A 13,496-nucleotide genomic window follows, 5' to 3' on the forward strand; every position below is an offset into this window, starting at 1 on the left:
ACCTGGTCCTGCAGCTTGCTTCGCGGTGGGGGGGAGGCGCCCCATCCCTCCCCGCTGAAATTCTGGGTGGGGGGGAGCACCCCGCCTCTCCGGCCATGAAAGTTCTTCTGCTGGGACCAAGTAAAAAAAAACAAAAACGTGATAGGCTACGTAAAGATTTACATAGCCTATCACGGCTAGATTTTAAAAAAACATATGTGCTTTTTTTTTTTTTTCAAAGTCAGCCGTGGTAGGCTATGTAAAGATTTACGTAGCCTATCACTTCTTTTTTTTTATTTGGAAATGGCGGCGGCGGCAGCCAGTCGGAAGACTGGCTGCCGCCGCCGAACTGCCGCCGGGACCCGCCGCCGTGAGGGACATTCGCACGAGGTAAGTCCCATCCCGGGGGGTGGCAGGGGGGGGTGGACCATTTCTCCACCAATTTCAGGGGGCCGAATGCCAACGCATTCTCCTGGAGATTCGTGAAGAAATTCTCCAACATCCCTAAATCGCAAACAATTCCAACAAGAAAAAAATGTGGAAGACAACAGAAGAAGCCAACGTGGCTTCACAAAAAGATTAGAGATGACCTGAAAACAAAAAAGGACACATATAGGAAGTGGAAAGAAGGCCAAGTAACAAAGGAAGAGTACAGGCAGGTAGCACAGAATTGCAGGGATGGCGTCAGGAAGGCTAAAGGTGAGAACGAGCTGAGGTTAGCGAGGGAAGCTAAAAACAACAAAAAGGCTTTCTTCAGCTACGTGCATAGTAAAAGGCAGAGGAAAGAAATGGTTGTTCAGCTGTTAAATAAGGATGGCAAAATGATAACAGATGACAAAGAAAAGGCAGAGGTGCTCAATTCCTACTTTGGCTCAGTCGTCTCCCAAAAGAGGGTCTATGACCCCCCTGGCAAAGGCAAAGTACATGCTGAAGGGGCAGGATTGCAGCTTGAGATCGATAGGCATATGGTCAACTAGGGATGTACGAAAGTCACCTGTGATGAAATTTGATTCGCGGTAGGGGGAGGCGCTCCGTCCCTCCCCCCAAAATTCTGGCCGGGGGGGAGGCACCCTGTCCCTCCACCCCAAAATTCTGGCCGGGGGGGAGGCGCCCCGTCCCTCCCTCCACGAATCCTGTCCTGCCGGGTCTGCAAATTTGCAGATGCTACGCTATTTGTAGACGCTACGCTATTTGTGCTCCCCTTATTTTCGCCATAGTCGACGTAAATGTTTACGTAGACTACACATGCCAAAAAAAGGACCGCAAATGGCGGCGCCCATGGGCGCCGCCATTTGCATACGCGCGTTGTTGTTTTTTTCACTCAGCCATGATAGGCTACGTAAACATTTATGTAGCGTATCATGGTATTTTTTTAATAATCTAGCTGTGATAGGCCTATCACGTGTTTTGTTTTTTGTTTTTTAAACTTGGAAATGGTGGCGGTGGCAGCCAGTCAGAAGACCGGCTGCCGCTGCCGCCAAACCACTGAACCGCTGCTGGAGCCGCCGCCGACAGGGAGATTCGCCCAAGGTAAGTCCCGTCCCGGGGGGGGGGAGACCATTTCGCCACCAATTTCGGGGGGCCAAATGCGCTGGCATTCGGCCTCCCTGAGATTCGTGGCGAAATTCTCTGACATCCCTACAAGAAACACCTAATGACTTTGAATGAGTTCACATCTCCAGGGCCAGATGAACTGCATCCTAGAGTCATAAAGGAACTGGCAGAAGAACTCTCAGAACCACTGTCTATTCTCTTTGAGAAATCATGGAGGACGGGGGAAGTGCCAGATGACTGGAGGAGGGCTAACGATGTCCCTATCTTCAAAAAGGGTAAAAAGGAGGAACCTGGTCACTATAGACCAGTCAGTCTGACATCAATCCCTGGGAAAATTCTGGAGCAGATGATAAAGCAATCCATCTGGAAGCACTTTGAAAACAGTGCCGTTATTACTCGAAGCCAACATGGATTTTTCAAAAACAAGTCCTGCCACACAAATCTAGGGATGGACGAAAGGGACTTACCTTTCGTAAGCTTGCTTCGCAGTGGGGGGGAGGCGCTTCGGTTCTCCCCCCGAAGTTCAGGCGAGGGGGGGGAGGTGCCCCATCCCTCGCCACTGAAATTCAGGCCAGGGAGGAGCGCCCTGTCTACCCGGCCGTGAAAAAAAAAAAGTAAAGTAAAAAACACACACACACCCGTGATAGGCTACGTAACGATTTACCTAGCCTATCACGGCTAGATTTCCAAAGTCAGCCGTGATAGGCTATGTAAATTGTCACGTAGCCTATCACGGGTGACTTTTGAAAAAAAAAAAGCACGTATGCAAATGGGTGCCGCCATTTGCGTTCCTTAGTTTGGCACATCTAGTCTACATAAAGATTTCCGTAGACTACGGCGAAAATAAGGGAACGCCATTTGCGTACGCGCTTTTTTTTTTTTTTTTCAAAGTCACCCGTGATAGGCTATGTGGCGATTTACGTAGCCTATCACGGCTGACTTTGGAAATTGTTACGTAGCCTATCATGGGTGTGTGTTGTTGTTTTTTTACTTTCCTTTTTTATTTTGCAATGGCAGCGGCGGCAACCGGTCAGAAGATCGCTCCCGCCGAAACGCCGCCGAAACGCCACCAGGACCCGCCGCTGAGAGGGACATTCGCACGAGGTAAGTCCCATCCCGGGGGGGGGGGCGGGGGGCCGGCAGAGAATTTCACCACTAATTTCGGGGGGCCGAATGCTTTGGCAACTACACTTCAAGCGAGAAGGATCTTGGAATTGTTGTCGATCACAAGCTGAATATGAGCCTGCAATGTGATGTGGCTGCAAAAAAGGCAAATGCTGTTTTGGGCTGCATTAATAGAAGCATAGCTTCCAAATTCCAGGAAGTACTAGTTCCCCTCTACTCAGCACTGGTTAGGTGTCATCTGGAGTTCTGTGTCCAGTTCTGGGTACCACACTTTAAGAAGGATGCAGACAAACTGGAGAGGGTTCAGAGGAGGGCAACAAAGATGATCAGGGGACTGGAAACAAAGCCTTATGAAGAGAGACTGAAAGAACTGGGCATGTTTAGCCTTGAGAAGTGAAGACTGAGGGGAGATATGATAGCGCTCTTCAGGTACTTGAAAGGCTGTCACAGAGAAGAAGGGCAGGATCTTTTCTTGATCATCCCAGAGTGCAGGACACGGAATAATGGGCTCAAGTGAATGGAAGCCAGATTCCGGCTGAACATCAGGAAAAACTTTCTGACTGTTAGAGCAAGACGACAATGGAACCCATTGCCTAGGGAGGTGGTGGGCTCTCCCACACTGGAGGCCTTCAAGATGAGGCTGGACAGCCATCTGTCAGGGATGCTCTGACTTGGATTCCTGCATTGACAGGGGGTTGGACTCGATGGCCTTTGAGGCCCCTTCCAACCCTACTATTCTATGATTCTATGAAGTCAAAAAAGCTATTTGACAGAGAAAGTCATAGAGTGCTGCCAGAGAGATGTTCTCAATGAGTAGGAGGTGGGGAAGAGTGAGGCTAGTAGTACTACTACCTCCCCTGAAGATAATATCTGCAGCAGTAGCTAGGGGTGTACGAAACCCCGCTTACCTGGCTCCGCCGGGATCCGCAGGTGGGGGGAGGCGCTCAGTCCCTCCCCCCGGAATCCTGCCCGGCTGGCTCCATTCTGCGGCCAAGCCGCGGAGCCGCCGGCAGGTTCCGGGCGCTGCAGCTGGACATCCGACTGCTGGGCAGCCCTGCAGGGATGCAGATGGCAGCTGTCATAGCCACCGCTATTTGCATCCCTGTAGTGAGCCGTGATAGGCTATATAAATATTTACATAGCCTATCATGGCATCCGCAGGGACGCAAATAGCGTCCCTGCGTTAGCCGTGATAGGCTGCGTAAGCATTTACGTAGCCTATCACGGCTGAAGAGGAGGAAATGAATGGCGGCTGCAGGACGGCCTCCATTCGCAAAGCAGCGCTGACAGGAGCAAGTAAGTGCTCCATTTTGCACGCCTTTAGTGGGGTGGGGGCGGCGGGGACTTCATCCCATGTGCTTTTCGTGGGTTGGGGGGGCAGGGGCTTCATTTCGCGATGTATTTCGGGGGGCCAAATGCACTGGCATTTGGCCTCACCGAGATCCATCGCGGAATTCTCAGACATCCCTAACATCCATATGATGGGGAAGCCAGCCAGCAGCTATCTCTCCTCCTAGCCCACCTTGCAGGGTCATTGGGAAGCCAGAATAAAGGGGAAGTGGGGGGGACCCAGTCGAGGGGAAGCCTCCTGTGGCAGCACCATGAGGACCCAAGCAGATGCATCTGGAAGGGGGGCTCCCTCCACTGTCAAGGCCACGAGAAGGGCTTCCGACTTCCCTCCTGCTGCGGAATCCAAAGGATCCACCGGTCAGCCTTCTGTCCTGATTTTTCCATGCAGCCATGAAAAGGGACAGAGCAGAGGGACGTGCTAGGAGAGATGCCCGTATACAGGGCCAGTCCAAATCCCGGAAAGATCCAGAATCAAACCCCCCGGTTTGTAGTGGGATGAACTGCCAGGTGTGAAGAGAGCCGACAGCTCCATGCCTTCATCTGTAACCAGTCATTCTGCTCTAATTGCGCCACCAAGAGCTCCCCCGTCTCTCCATTTTAAGCTGGAAAATCCTCCTCCTTGGGGCAGAAGAACGTGAGGGGGGCCGGTCCCCTTTTTAAAAAATCCAAGCAAAACAGAGAAAGGGGGCTCCCAGTTGAGGCTTTCCTTGTGCCCTCATCCTGCCTCAGTCCCTTAATTTTTACAAGGGGGCCAGACATCGTTGTCTTTATCTTGCAATCCCCCAGCATTTTCCCACTGCTCCTTCCGAGGCAGATCCATTCAGGAGAGGCAGAAGAGTAGCACTAGGCCTTCGGTATCTCAGCACTGAGGCCTTTTCTACAGGTGAATTAGCGCGCTTCAGTGCCCTTCCGTAATCTTCCCTCAGAGTCTCTCTCAGAGCAGTTTCTCCTCAGACAGGAGACTGGCTCTCTCCTCTGGTCTCTCCTTCTCCCAGGCCCTGAGGGGGCCCATCTCAGAGTCTGTCGCTAATGTACTCTATATCTGTATGCTTTGCTTGACAAACTCCCTCAATGGTTCTTTACTGGCTATTTTCCCCATAGTGGAAAGGATTTAAATGGAAACTGGAGCTCCAAATTGGCTGCATGCTGTTTCTTGTGGGCCAGTAACTTGAACAGGCAGCTGAAGTAGACAAAAGAAAACTTGAGTAATGAACTTGACAATCTTTTAACAGGGAGGGAAAAGATCAGTCCCGAGACAGCAATATGTTATCTGAACAATCATATATACACTGTCAAAAGAAACTAGCAGATGGACTGTTCAGCTAACCCTGGAAACTTCCATCCGGAAGAGAAATAAACATGCATTTAAGCTTAGACACACAGCTCACATACTATGGCTCCAAGCATCACTGAGCACGACTCTGCCACACCCAGCTCCTCCCTTTCCCCAGTCACCTATCTGGGCTAATGAACTTTGGCACAAGCTCGGACTCCATCTTGGATTTAGGTCCTCAGCTCCACACAGGCCGAAGGCTGGAACTTGACAACTCAGGTCCAATCTCAGAGCCCGTCTCCCCACAGAGAAGCAGTTGAAACTTTTCCCTCCTCCCTCCACTGTGCAAAGGGAGCTCAGTGCTGTGGGGCTGTGGCTATTTTGCCACTCTGGAATTGTGGAAATGACAGTAATTTCTGATGAACCCCCATGGATTTCCACCCACCCAACCAAGAACAACGAAATCCAGGAGAAAACATGCTTCATATAAATATGCCCTGAGCCCTTCCATGTGTGGTGGGGCAGTGTCTGATGACTTGAGGGCTGATCATTTCTGGCTACGCTAGAATTCCCCTGCCAGGGCCTGCATATTGAGCTCTTCTTCCAGTTCTGCCTGGTCGCTGACCGAGGAGGGAAGGTCTCTCTGTGCCGCTGATGATTGCACTGCTGCTGCTCTGGATGGTGCCTCAGGCCACCCAGAGGATGGTGAGGACCACCTGCCTCTTGACCAGGCCTAAGGAACTGCAAGCCTATCACAGCCCCGGAGACCTCATTGTCGGAGGGAATTTACCATTTGGCATGAATTATTATGAAGAGACTCAGGACTTCAGTGGTTTAGCACCACCAGCACTCCACACTACTACTTTGTAAGTGTCCACAAGAGGGATCTGGGACAGATGTTTGCCTGCTTTGCTTGCAGGTTAGAGGGCTCCTTCCAGGCTGATCCTAATTTGGCTTCGACCTGTAATGAGAAGCAGAGACTTGGGGGTCCATCTCCGGCTGCATGGCAACATAGGAAGCTGCAGTATACTGAGTCAGACCCTTGGTCCAGCTTGCCCGGTATTGTCAGCACTGACTGGCGGCAGCAGCTCTCCAGGGTTTCAGTCAGGAAGCTTTCCTGCCTTTCTTGGAGAACCCAGGCATTGAACCTGGGACCTTTTGCTTGCAAAGGATGCAAAGCCTGTGCTTTGTGGCTCTGAGCTATGTATGGTCCCATTCTAAGCCGTAGCATGATTCCTCTTTCCTTCTCTGGCTATGGTAGTGACACAGAAACCCTGGGAACTATAATGTCCAGAGACTGGGGGAGCCAAGCTCTGCTGTTGCATCTACTGCTGCAAGGTGAAATATGTGGAATGGTGTGTGTGTGTGTGTGTGTGTGTGTAAGGCAGAGAAGGGGCATTTGGAAGATGGGATTTGTGCATTCAACCAATAGGCTGGGAGGACACTTCATACTTTGTTCCACCAACACTGAAGTCGCTGGATTGTGTCCTCTTTGTAACTGAGTCTGGAATAAATAATTTTCAGAGTCTTGAGCCAGAAGCTGGCTTTGCAGTCTCCTCCTCCTCTGAATCGAGCTCAGGGCGGGGGTGACCTGGAGAGGGCTGGCCATCATATATCCACTTCCTTGCGAACTGGGAGAACAGGTGACCTGCTCCTAGAGGCTGTTTGTTGCAAGGAGGGTAGGCAGAGTGAAACAATAATTGGGGTTCATGTGAAGAGTTTCATAGTGACCTACAAATGCCCACCCTTCCACCCCCCACAGACTTCATGTAAGACAGGGGAGGGGAAGGTTGATTTCTGGGTGAGCTGAAGTAGATGAGCAAACATTTCCGACTCGCAATTGCGTAATAGGGGCAACAAATGTCTCCCTCCCACCTGATATTAAATTATATTCTATCTTGACTCACCTCCCAACATAACTCCCATCATTGCAGGATCATATTCAAGCACTACCAACAAGTCCTGGCATTGGCATTCGCCATGAAGGAGATCAACAAGGACAGAATTCTCCTCCCCAACCACACCCTTGGCTTTCGCATCTATGACCACAGCAACATCGCAAGATGGATCCACTTGAACAGTCTGTCTCTGCTCTCCACATGGGGACAAATGTCTCCTAATTATAAATATGACAGGCAAGATGAGGTGCTCTCTGTTATTGGGGGTCTCGATTCCAAATCCTCAAGGGAGATTGCTTCCTTAATGGGCATCTTCAAGATCCCACAGGTAAGGGGATTCATTTGGGGAGAGATGTGGGGGATCTGCAGAACTCAGGAACTCTGAGATGGAGAGGCCAATCTCTGAAACCATTTTCCCCCATGCAGCGGGTGTGTTGCCTTTCTTTTGGATGGGAGGAGTAGGAGTCCTTGTGACTAACCAGCCCTGTAATAGCCTTGGTCACAGCCAGAAATCTCGGGTCTCTATTGTTTGACTAATCCCAATCAGCAATGTGTCTGTTGCATAAGAAAAAGCTTTGGATTGGGAGTAAAAAATGGAGTCTTGCAAGACCTTAAAAATTCACAAACAAACCTCCTCCTAAAGGAGAAATAAATGAGGACAAGGAGATTGCAGAGAAGCTGCATGAATTCTTTTCATCTGTCTTCACTGCTGAAGATATAGGAGAGATACCTGAGCCTGAACTGATGTTTTCAAGAATCGAGTCTAAGGAATTGAGACAAATAGTGGTGACCAGAGATGAAGTTCTCAACCTTATTGATAAATTGAAAGCAAATAAATTCACCGGGCCCAGGTGCTATCCATCCTAGAGTTCTCAAAGAATTCAAGTATTAAATTGCTGATCTTCTAGCCAAAATATGCATCATGTCCCTCAGATCAGCCTCTGTACCAAAGGACTGAGTGATGGCCAATGTAAAACCAATTTTTAAAAAGGGATCCAGGGGCAATCCGGGAAATCTCAGGCCAGTTAGCTTAAGGTTTATTCTGGGTAAATTGGTTGAAAACATTATGAAAGATAAAATTAGCAAGCCTCTAGTAGGACAAGCCCTGCTGGAAAAGAATCAACACGGCTTCTGCAAAGGTAAGTCCTGTCTCAGTAATCTTTTAGAGTTCTTTGAGAGTTTCATTAGACATGTAGACAGGAGTGATCCGGTAGACATTGTCTACATGTACTTCCAAAAAGCTTTTGACACAGCTGCTCACCAAAGATTCCTGAGCAAACTTAGCAGTCATGAAATAAGAGGACAGGTCCTCTTATGGATCAGGAACTGGTTAAAGAACAGAAAGCAGTGAGTAGGAATAAATGGTAAATTCTGCCAATACAGAGATGTAAATAGTGGGGTCCCACAGGGATCTGTATTGGGACTAGGGATGGCAGAGAATTTCTCCACGAATCTCTGGGAGGCTGAATGCCAACACATTCGGCCCCCCGAAATTGGTGGTGAAATTCTCCGCCAGCCCCCTGCCACCCCCCGGGATGGGACTTACCTCGTGCGAATGTCCCTCTCGGCGGTGGGTCCCGGTGGCGTTTTGGCGGTGTTTTGGTGGGGGCGGCGGCGGCCGGTCTTCTGACCGGCTGCCGCCGCCGCCATTGCAAAATAAAAAAGGAAAGTAAAACAACAACAACACACACACATGATAGGCTACGTGACGATTTACGTAGCCTATCACGGCTAGATTTCCAAAGTCAGCCGTGATAGGTTACGTAAATCGTCACGTAGCCTATCACGGGTGACTTTGGGGGAAAAAAAAAGCTCGTACGCAAATGGCGGCGCCCATGGGGTGCCGCCATTTGCGTTTCTTAGTTTGGCACGTCTAGTCTATGTAAAGATTTACGTAGACTACGGCGAAAATAAGGGCAACACAAATAGCGTTCCCTTATTTTCGCCGTAGTCTACATAAATCTTTACGTAGACTAGACGTGCCAAACTAAGGAACGCAAAAGGCGGCGCCCCATGTGTGCCGCCATTTGCGTACGCACTTTTTTTTTTCAATGTCACCCGTGATAGGCTACGTGACGATTTACATAGCCTATCACGGCTGACTTTGGAAATCTAGCCGTGATAGGCTAAGTAAATCATTACGTAGCCTATCACGGGTGTGTGTTTGTTTTTACTTTACTTTTTTTTTGTGGCCGGGTAGACTCCTCCGGCCTGAATTTCGGTGGTGAGGGATGGGGCGCCTCCCCCCCCTTGCCTGAACTTCGGGGGGAGAACCGGAGCACCTCCCCCCCACCGCGAAGCAAGCTGCGGGACCAGGTAAGTCCCTTTCGTCCATCACTAATTGGGACCAGTGTTTTTCAACTTGTTCATGAATGATCTGGAATTAGGAGTGTGCAGTGAACTGTCCATGTTTGCCAATGACACCAACTTATTTAGGGTGGTAAAAACAAAAAGGGATTGTGAGGAGCTCCAAAAGGATCTCTCCAAACTGAGAGAATGGGCATACAAATGGCAAATGAGGTTCAATGTAGGCAAATGCAAAGTGATGCACGTTGGGACAAAAAAGCTCAACTTCATGTATAACCTGATGGGATCTTCGCTAATGGTGACTGACCAAGAAAACTTTCTTGGGATTGCGGTGGAGAGAGTCATGAAAATGTCAACCTAGTGTGTGGCTGCTGTAAAAAAGTCAAACTCCATGTTTGGGATAGTTAGAAAAGGAACTGAGAATAAACCAGGCAATAAAGGATATTGTAGAGCTTGGAAAAGTGTAGAAAGGGGAAACTAAGATGATCAAGGGGCTGGAGCATCTCCCCCATGAGGGAAGGTTACAACAGCTGGGCTGGTTCAGCTTGGAAAAAAAGGAGAGTAAGGGGAGACATGATAGAGGTGTACAAAATTATGCATGGTAAGGAGAATGTGTATAGGGAGATATTTTTCTCCCTTTCTCAAAATTCTAGAACCTGGTGTCATCCCATGAAGGTGATTGGTGGGAGACTCAGGACAGAGAAAAGGAAGGCTTTTTTTCCCACAGAGTGCATAGTTAAATTATGGAATTCACTACCACAACATGTAGTGATGGCCACCAACATGGATCGCTTAAAAAGGGGGTTAGAGAACTTCCTGGAGGAGAAGGCCACCCATGGCTCCTGGTCCTGATTTCCATGTGCTACCTCCAGGATCAGAGGCAGTATGCCTATGTAGACCTATTGCTGGGAAACATGGGCGGGAGGGTGCTGTAGCACTTGTGTCCTCCTGGAGGGTTCCCCATTGACCGCTGGTTGGCCACTGTGGGAAAAGAATGGTGGGCTAGATGGCCTTTTGGTGTGCGGCAGTATGGCTCTTCTTCTGAACTTGTGTTCTTGAACAAGATGACACAAGACTCCTTGATTTTGCTGCAGTCAGTTAATGCATTTCATTAAACCCTCCAGTGATTGTGGGAACTTGAACCCACAACAATATAACATTTGTCAGTGTTTTATGTATTGGAACACATTTCTATATAAAAGAGCTTCTGTTTTAGCCATAGAGCATGGGATGAAAACAGAAAGTGTTTGGAGTGGAGGAACTTACGGGGTTTCTGATTAAGACCAACTAACATTATGTCACATTTTCAATTTTGTGTGTCCTAATGGATTTTGACTCCAACAGCACAAGAGGCGACTCTACACATGGACATCACCAGATGGTCAATATTGAAATCAGATTGATTATGTCGTTTGCAGCCAAAGATGGAGAAGCTCTATACAGTCAGTAAAAACAAGACCTGGAGCTGACTGCGGCTCAGATCATGAGCTCCTTGTTGCAAAATTTCAGCTTAAATTGAAGAACGTAGGGAAAACCACTAAACCATTCCGGTATGACCTCAATCATATCCCTGATGAATATACAGTGGAGGTGAGGAATAGATTTCAGGGATTAGACCTGATAGACAGAGTGCCTGAGGAACTATGGATGGAGCTCCGTAACATTGTTCAGGAGGCAGCAACTCAATCCATCCCAAAGAAAAAGAAATGCAAGAAAGCCAAGTGGCTGTCTGATGAGGCTTTACAAGTAGCTGAGGAAAGAAGGGAAGCGAAAAGCAAGGGAGAAAGGGGAAGATATATCCAACTGAATGCAGAGTTCCAGAGAATAGCAAGGAGAGACAAGAAGGCCTTCTTAAATGAATAATGCAAAGAAATCGAGGAAAACAACAGAATGGGAAAGACTAGAGATCTCTTCAAGAAAATTGGAGATCTCAAGGGAACGTTTTGTGCAAAGACGGGCATGATAAAGGACAAAGAAGGCAGGGACCTAACAGAAGCAGATGAGATTAAGAAGAGGTGGCAAGAATACACAGAAGAACTATACAGGAAAGATCTTAATGTCCCTGATAGCCATGAGAGTGCGGTCACTGAACTTGAGCCGGACATCGTAGAGAGTGAAGTCAAGTGGGCCTTAGGAAGCATTAGTAACAAGAAAGCTAGCAGAGATGACAGTATTCCAGCTGAGCTATTTAAAATCCTAAAAGATGATGCTGTTAAAGTGCTGCATTCAATATGCGAACAAATTTGGAACACTCAACAATGGCCACAAGACTGGAAAAGGTCAGTTTACATTCCAATTCCAAAGAAGGGCAACGCCAAAGAGCGTTCAAACAACCACACAATTGCGCTTATTTCACATGCCAGCAAGGTGACGCTCAAAATCCTACAAGCTAGGCTTCAGTAGTACGCAAACCGAGAACTACCGGAAGTACAAGCTGGGTTTCGAAGAGGCAGAGGAACTAGAGATCAAATCGCCAACATTCGCTGGGTCCTGGAAAAAGCAAGAGAATTCCAGAAAAACGTCTATTTCTGCTTCATTGACTATGCTAAAGCCTTTGATTGTGTGGATCACAACAAACTGTGGCAAATTCTTAAAGTGATGGGAGTACCAAACCACCTTACCTGTCTCCTGAGAAACCTGTACGAGGGTCAGGAAGCAACAGTAAGAAATGGACATGGAACAACCGAGTGGTTCAAAATTGTGAAAGGAGTACGACAAGGCTGCATATTGTCACCCTGCTTATTTAACTTATATGCAGAGTACATCATGAGAAACGCTGGGTTGGATGAATCACAGGTCGGAATTAAGATTGCCAGGAGAATTATCAACAACCTCCGATATGCAGATGATACCACCCTAATGGCAGAAAGCGAAGAGGATCTCAAGAGCCTCTTGTTGAGGGTGAAAGAGGAGAGTGCAAAAGCTGGTTTGAAACTCAAGATTAGAAAACGAGGATCATGGCATCTGGCCCCATCACTTCCTGGCATATAGAAGGGGAAGAAATGGAAGCAGTGACAGATTTTACTTTCTTGGGCTCCAAGGTCACCGCAGATGGTGACTGTAGCCATGAAATTAAAAGACGCTTGCTCCTTGGGAGGAAAGCTATGGCAAACCTAGACAGCATAGTAAGAAGCAGAGACATCACCTTGCCGACAAAGGTCCGTCTAATCAAAGCTATGGTTTTCCCAGTAGTAATGTATGGCTGTGAGAGCTGGACTATAAGGAAGGCTGAGCGGCGAAGAATTGATGCTTTCGAACTGTGGTGCTGGAGAAGACTCTTATGAGTCCCCTGGACTGCAAGGAGGTCAAATCAGTCAATCCTAGAGGAAATCAACCCTGACTGCTCATTGGAAGGACAGATCCTGAAGCTGAAGCTCAAATATTTTGGCCACCTAATGCGAAGGGAAAACTCTCTGGAAAAGACCCTGATGCTGGGAAAGACTGAAGGCAAAAGGAGAAGGGGACGACAGAGGATGAGATGGCTAGATAGCATCACCGATGCAATGAATATGAACTTGAGCACACTCCGGGAGAGAGTGCAGGACAGGAAGGCCTGGTGTGCTATGGTCCATGGGGTCACGAAGAGTCGGACACGACTGAACGACTGAACAACAACAATGGATTTTGACACACAGTGGAACTGTTTGACCAAACTATCGTATTTGGGTAGGGACCCTAAATCCCCACCACACTTAGAAAGTGTCCTTTTGCTTCAGGATAGTGACATGGGCCTCTTCAGGACAATGGCTAGAAACTGTGCCAAGGTTACCTCCAGGGCAGCCCTGACTTTTGGGTTGATATCCACAGTGGGGGGGGGGGGCTTAAAGAGAGCTTCATTTCATATTAGTCACCTATTTTTCAAATGGATGTCTTCCTTCTTGATAGCACTTCATGCATCTGAACCTGGCTGTAGCAGTCCATAGAAGGTTATGCCATTAAAAATGTGTCAGTCTTTAAAGGAGCACAAATTCACTGCAGTAGACTAACAAGAATATCATCTTTCAGCTCGG

At 48.3% G+C, this 13,496-nt stretch overlaps 1 protein-coding gene across 1 annotated transcript in view; it reads left to right on the forward strand.

Annotated features, from left to right (window-relative positions):
- LOC146340941 (extracellular calcium-sensing receptor-like) overlaps positions 1-13,496 on the forward strand; it is a 50,740-nt gene that overhangs the window by 13,581 nt on the left and 23,663 nt on the right. Inside the window, exon 5 of the mRNA XM_084807279.1 lies at positions 6,201-6,340. Within this exon, the coding sequence (XP_084663405.1) occupies positions 6,201-6,340 (140 nt within the window). The remainder of the gene's footprint in view (positions 1-6,200; positions 6,341-13,496) is intronic.

Source organism: Heloderma suspectum, chromosome 6 (genome assembly GCF_057233095.1).
Source record: "Heloderma suspectum isolate Gila_16-S chromosome 6, 16-S_ref, whole genome shotgun sequence".
In the NCBI taxonomy this organism is placed as follows: Eukaryota; Metazoa; Chordata; class Lepidosauria; order Squamata; family Helodermatidae; genus Heloderma; species Heloderma suspectum.